Source organism: Lipotes vexillifer, unplaced genomic scaffold (assembly GCF_000442215.2).
Source record: "Lipotes vexillifer unplaced genomic scaffold, Lipotes_vexillifer_v1.1 scaffold1129, whole genome shotgun sequence".
NCBI classification, from domain to species: Eukaryota; Metazoa; Chordata; class Mammalia; order Artiodactyla; family Lipotidae; genus Lipotes; species Lipotes vexillifer.
In genome coordinates this window covers 4,289,120-4,296,075 of record NW_006789022.1, presented here as the reverse complement: position 1 = coordinate 4,296,075, position 6,956 = coordinate 4,289,120, and the positions used below count along the sequence as shown (strand labels likewise).

The following is a 6,956-nucleotide window of genomic DNA, read 5'->3' as shown; positions in this document are numbered from 1 at the left end:
CGCTCTCTGCCCCAGGTCCCCCGCCGCCGGCGTCACACGCACAGCCACTTCCGCCATACGCGAGGACGCATCTTCCGGCTCAGGTCCTCAGAGCCGCAGTCTGCGGGACTGGTGCCCGGAAGTTCCCGGAAGTGGCCGGGCCTCAGGCTTCTGATGCAGGTCGGGTAAAATGGCGGTGGACACTGTGTTCCCGGCCCTTGCGCGGGTGAGGAGAGTGGGGCTTATCGGGTCCTAGGCAGGCTGCAGTGAGAACTGTATCTCGTCTTCCTCTGAAGTGGAGGCCGAGAGAAGCGTCCAACTGCCTGATAGCCCAGGGCAAGGGCAGACCCAAGGAGAGGTCGATCTTGCAACGTAGGGAGATTCAGGTTACATCCACCCTTGCCTGAGCCCACTGTGTGTCTGTCTCGTAATATCGTTGAACCGTCAGTCTTCGTGGGAGACCCAATTCAGATTTCACCTATTTCCCAGGTGGAGCTGGCCCGACAGCCTCTGGGCGCCCCTTCTGTCTTTTTTTAAGTCTCTTTGTTCTTTTTAAGTCTTTAGTATCTGTCATGGTTTCACATAGTTTCATAAGATCGTTTTTCTTTTTAACTTGTTAACACTGTAAACTTCTCTCTTAGAACTGCTTTTGCTCAATCTCATAGTTTTGTGATGTATTTTTGTCTCCAGATATTTTCTAATTCCCTTTTGATTTCTCTTTTTACCCAGTGGTGGTTCAAGAGTGAGAGTGTATTGTTTAATTTTCACTTATTTGTGAATTTTCCAGTTTTCCTTCTGCTGTTGATTTCTAGTTTCATTCTGTTGGGGTCAGAAAAGATGCTTTGTATGATTTCAATCTTTTTTGTTAAGACTTGTTTCGAAACCTAACATGCTGTCTATCCTGGAGAATGTCCTCAGTGTGCTTGAGAAGAATGTGTATTCTGCTGCTGTTTAGTGGAATGTTCTGTATATGTATGTTTGGCCCTTTTGGCTTACAGCGTTGTTCATGTCCTCTACTTCCTTATTGATCTTCTGTCTGGATGTTCGATTTATTATTGAAAATGGCTTTTGAAATCTCCAAATATTATTGTGTTACTATTTCTCCCTTCTGTCAATATTTACTTCATATATTTGGATGTTCTGATATTGGTTGCATGTGCAATTGTTGAATCCTCGTGGTGAATTGACCCTTTTATCATTATGTCCTTTTAAAATCTCTTTTGACAGTTTTAACTTAAAGTTTATTTTGTCTGATATAAGTAGGGCCATCTCTGCTCTCTTTTGGTTACCTTTTGCATGGAATATATTTCAGACTTTCACTTTCAGCCTACATGTTCCCTTACATCTAAAACGAGTTTTTGTAAGGCATATAGTTGGATCTTGTGGGGTTTTTAAAATCTATTCAGCCACTGTATGTGTTTTGATTGGTGAGTTTAATCCACTTACATTTAAAATAATTACTGATAGGGAAGGACTTACTGTTGCCATTTTGTTCATTGTTTTCTCTCTGTCTTGTAGCTTTTGTGTCCCTTTTTACTCTTTTGCTGGCATTCCTTGTGTTTCATTGATTTTTTTCTATAGAGACATGCTTCAGTTCCTTTCTCATTTTCTATTGTGTATAGGTGTTTTCTTTGTGGTTATTATGGGGCTTACATAAAACATTTTATAATCTATTTTAAACTGATAATAGCTCAATTTCAATCTCATACAAAAGCTGCTGTTTTACTCCTCCCACCTTATGTTATTGATGTCACAATTACATATTTTTGTTGTGTATCCATTAGCGTATTTTATAGTTTTTTGTCTTTGTCTTTTAACTTCTAAGCCAGAATTAAACCTGATTTACCCACCATCATTACAGTGTTACAGTATCCTGTGTTTGTCCTATATATACATTTACCAGTGAGCTTTATGCTTTCATATGCTTTTGTGTTACTGTCTAGTGTCCTTTGTCTCCTTTGGGTTTCTTCAATTTGGATGTCCATTTCTTTCCCCAAATTGGGGAAGTTTTTGACCATTATTCCTTCAAATAAGCTTTCTGCCCCTTTCTCTCGTTTTTCTCCTTCTGGGATTCCCATAATATTTATATTGGTCTGCTTGATGATGTCCTATAAGTCCCTTAAGCATACTTCACTCTTTTTCATTCTTTTTCTTCCTCTGATTGGGTAGTTTCAAATAAACTGTCTTTGAGTTCACTGATTCTTCTGCTTGATCAAGTATGCTATTTAACCCCTGTAGTGAATTTTTCAATTTGGTCATTGTATTCTTCATTTCCAAATTTTTTTTTTTAATATTTCTCTTCATTGATATTCTCATTTTGTTCTTGCATTGTTTTTCTCAGTTCATTGAATATCTTGATGACATTTATTTTGAGTTATTTGTCAGGTAATTCGTATACCTCTGTTTCCAGGGTTGGTTTCTGGAAGTTTGTTTTATTTCTTTGATTAGGCCTTGTTTTGCCATTTCTTCATGCACCTTGCAACTTTGTGCTTAGATCCATGCATTGAAAAAACAACCACCTCTCCTAGTCTTTTTGGACTGACTTTGTACAAGGAAAGACCTTTGCCAATTGGTCCAGCTAGAGAATCTGGGGGCCTATCAAACCTTTTGTGTAGAAATGTCTTCTCTAGACTTGTGCACTAGATTCCCAACTAGAGGGATTTGCTGGCTTCTTTTTTCACGAGCTCATAATCTCTTGCTCCCTCTGGTGTCTCTTTATGGTACTACAGGTTCTCTGGAGCTGCCGCAAGCCTCCCAGCTCTCCTCAGCAGCCCCCAGGCTTCAGAGTATCCCAGGTCCCGTGAGCGCTGCAGGTTGGCCAAGACGGAAACCAGTCACTTGTGCGGCTCCTTGAAAAGCAGGAGTTTTGGATGCATGCTCCTCCTTTCTTTCCATTGGCCTCTGTCGGCTGTACCATAGGCCCTCAGAAGCAGCAGCAAGCCGCCCAGCTCTCTCTGGTTTTCAGAGGCCCCCAAATATCTAGAGTATGCTGGGTCCTGTCAGTGCTCTGAGACAGGCAAGACAGAAGCTATTCTCTCAGGCAGCTCCCCGAAAAGCTGGAATGTAGGACACACATTTTACCTCTTCCTCTCCAGGTAGAAGTCAGGAATTGGGGGTTTTCTTCTGCTTGTTTTGTGCTAAGCCACAGGTAGGGACGATGGCGAGTGAGTGTATTGCTAGTCCAAACCCTCACCTATTTCTCAGCAGCCCCCAACCTGGCACCTTTTCCGTCACACTTAGAGTAAGACAAGACAGAAACTAGTCAATCGGGCATCCCCCTGAAAGGCTGCATGTTGGATGTATGTTTCAGTCTTTTCTTTCCCTCCCAGGGAGAAGCCAGGAGCTGAGAATTTTCCCCAGTTGCACTGGGCTAAGCCAAGGGGAGGGACTATGTTGAATGAGTACCATGAATTTTTCTTCCAGCTGTAGTGCAGCTGGTTTTGTGCTTACCTGAGGTTCAGGAGCCTCTTAGCTGGTTTCTGGATTTCTCATAAAGGGAATTGGTCAGTGTATTGTTGGGTAGTTTGTGTCTCCGTGGGAGAAGGAGAGTGTGGGACTTCCTGTTCCACCATCTTGCTGACGTCACCACCTTCTCATTGCATCTTTATACATTTTTTTTATAAATTTATTTTTTAATTTTATTTATTTATTTGGCTGTGTTGGGTCTTCGTTTCTGTGCGAGGGCTTTCTCTAGTTGTGGCACACGGGGGCCACTCTTCATCGCGGTGCGTGGGCCTCTCACTATCACAGCCTCTCTTATTGCAGAGCACAAACCCCAGACACGCAGGCTCAGTACTTGTGGCTTACAGGCCCAGTTGCTTCGTGGCATGTGCGATCCTCCCAGACCAGTGCTTAAACCCATGTCCCCTGCATTGGCAGGCAGATTCTCAACCACTGCGCCACCAGGGAAGCCCTCATTGCATCTTGATAGTTTTTGCCCTTCTCTAGATTGGGAGACTTTGGGGAATTAGGGGCCATCACCGTATGCTCAGATTTTAACACAGGCAGGTGATTAGGATGCAAACCATATTGTAAGAATTTTAAGGGAATGCAAAGGAAAGAGAAAATATTTCTGCTGGAGAGGTTCTGGAAAGACACTGGTTAAGAACATGTTTGCAGTCAGAGGTGGGTTCCAGTCTTCACAGCAGTTACTGTTTGGGTGATCTTGGTAAGTCATTTAACCTCTCCGAGCCTCAGCTTCCTAAGCTGTAAAGCGGGGACAGTATCAGCATAACTTCTTTTTTTTTTTTAATTGAGGTATAGTTGACTTACAGTATTTTATAAGTTTCAGGTATACAACATAGTAGTTCACAATTTTTAAAGATTAAACTCCATTTATAGTTATTATAAAATCAGCATAACTTCTTAAGGACTGAAGGAGATCAAATGCATTTTGCACCTAGTAAGTGTTGAGTGAATGACAAGGATGGTCGTCCTGTTAAAAAGATGTTTGTGGGGACTTCCCTGGCGGTCCGGTGGTTAAGATTCCGCACTTCCACTGCAGGGGGCGCAGGTTCGATCCCTCGTCGGGGAACTAAGATCCCGCATGTCGAGGCCAAAAAAAAAAAAAAGTGTGATATGTGTGGCTTATTTGTTTCAGATGCTTGCTCTGTCAAGACGCCACCTAGTGTCTCCTTCACTCAGAGTGACATCATTCAAACGCTGCTACAGAGGTGACAGCCCGACAGATTCCCAGAAGGGCATGATTGAAATCCCTTTGCCTCCATGGCGGGAGCGAACTGATGAATCCATAGAAACCAAAAGAGCCCGGCTGCTCTATGAGAGTAGAAAGAGGGGAATGCTGGAAAACTGCATCCTACTTAGGTAAGGGGATAGGAGTCTGGATGTCACTTCTCTGACTGGAGACAGGCTTTTCAACTTCTTTTTCTTTCTTGTTTCTAGCCTCTTTGCTAAGGCACATCTGCACCACATGACAGAGAAACAACTGAACCTCTACGATCGCCTGATTAATGAACCCAGTAATGACTGGGATATTTACTACTGGGCTACAGGTACTAGGCGTGATAAGCAACATAAGGTGAAAAATAGGATGACTTGGGCTGATTTGAGTCTGGAATGGTATCCTGGGCATTTTTTTTCTTTTATCATGTAGTAGACGCTCAACCCAAACGCTCTTCAGATTTTCCAAAGCGTGCAAAATTTGTTTTATGAGGTAAGGTTCTTTGTTTGCAAGCAAAAGAAACCTATTCTATCTAACTAAGCAAAATAGGGAATTTAGTGGAATTGTATGGAAAGCTCCATACAAAAATTATCAAAGGGAAGGTTGAAGAAAACCAGGCCAGGAATGGAGAGGAATGAGACAGCTCAGGCTGCATAGCACGAGGCCTTCAGGAGTCTCACTCTGGCACCACCTTTGTGAGGAATGAATTCTCACTGTGTATAGTTAGGATTAGCTTTGGCTGTGAGTAAAAATACCCCAAACAATAATGGCTTAAAGAAGACAGAACTATGTTTCTCTTTCTCATAACAGAAGTTCAGAGGTAGATCTCCAGAATGCACAGAGGGGTTTCAGAGTCACGAAGGCCAGATTCCTCTTGACTTGCTTTTCCTTCACCCTCCGCCTGTGTAGGGTTACCTCATGACCCAAGATGGCTGCTGAGGCTCTATCTGTCATGTGCATATTTCAGCCAGGGAAAAAGAGTAGGAGAGTACACCCCATTTTTTATGGATCCTTCTCAAGAAATTATACACCATAATTCCACTTATTTTCCACCTGCCACACTTTAGTCATATGGCTACACCTCGCCATAAGGAAGAAATAATGTAGCCTATTCCATGTGCCCAGCTAAATTGGGGATCCTATTATCAAGGAAAAATGGGAGAATAGATATTAGGAGGCATCTCATCCATTTCTGTCACTCTGCATCTCCTGTTTTTGTGTTTCCACTATTTGTACTTTAAAATAGAAGCTATTCTGTAGGTTCCAAGTGTGAAGTGTGACAATACAGGGTCTAGAGGCTTATATAACCATTAGAAAGCCCACAGAGTGTAAAATATTTACTATCTGGCCCTTTATAGAAAATATTTGCCCCTGACTTAGCATAGTGCATTTGACATTCATCCATGTTGTTGTATCAGTAGTTCATTTTTTTTTTTTTTTTTGGCTGCGTGGGGTCTTTGTTGCTGTGCTCAGGGTTTCTCTAGGTGTGGCGAGCAGGGGCTACTCTTTGTTGCGGTGCATGGGCTTCTTACTGCAGTGTCTTCTTCTGTCGTGGAGCACAGGCTCCAGGCACGCGGGCTTTAGTAGTTGTGGCTCGCGGGCTCAGTAATTGTGGCGTGTAGGCTCTGGAGCGCAGGCTCAGTAGTTGTGGCGCATGGGCTTAGTTGCTCTGCGGCATGTGGGATCTTCCTGGACCAGGGATCGAACTTGTGTTCCCTGCATTGGCAGGCGGATTCTTAACCACTGCACCACCAGGGAAGTCCCAATAGTTCATTCTTTTGTATTGAGTGGAATTGCAACGTGTGGATGTACCACAGTTTGTTTATCTGCTGACCAGTTGAAGGACATTAGGATATGTCCAGTTTTAGGCAACTATGAATAAAGCCTAAACTGTAAATCTTTGCTTACAGGTTTTTGTGAATGTAGGTTTTAGTTTTTCTTGGGAAAATGCCCAGGAAAAGGGTTTCAGGGTCATATGGTAAATGTATGTTTAACATTATAGCAAACTTTATTGATGGACATTAAAATTTGAATTTTGTAAAATTTTCATGTGTCATGAAATATTCTTTTGAGTCTTCTCCCTCAACCAGTTACAAATCATTCTTAGGGATTCCCTGGTGGCGCAGTGGTTGAGAGTCCGCCTGCTGATGCGAGGGACATGGGTTCGTGCCCTGGTCCGGGAAGATCCCACATGCCGTGGAGCGGCTGGGCCCGTGAGCCATGGCCGCTGAGCCTGCGTGTCCGGAGCCTGTGCTCCACAGCGGGAGAGGCCACGACAGTGAGAGGCCCGCGTACC

At 43.4% G+C, this 6,956-nt stretch overlaps 1 protein-coding gene across 1 annotated transcript in view; it reads left to right on the top strand.

The window, feature by feature from the left end:
* Positions 1-83: 83 nt before the first annotated feature.
* SDHAF2 (succinate dehydrogenase complex assembly factor 2) overlaps positions 84-6,956 on the top strand; it is a 13,887-nt gene continuing 7,014 nt past the window's right edge. Inside the window, exons 1-3 of the mRNA XM_007462177.1 lie at positions 84-205; positions 4,580-4,803; positions 4,882-4,991. Coding sequence (XP_007462239.1) covers positions 170-205; positions 4,580-4,803; positions 4,882-4,991 — 370 coding nt within the window. The 5' untranslated portion in view covers positions 84-169. The remainder of the gene's footprint in view (positions 206-4,579; positions 4,804-4,881; positions 4,992-6,956) is intronic.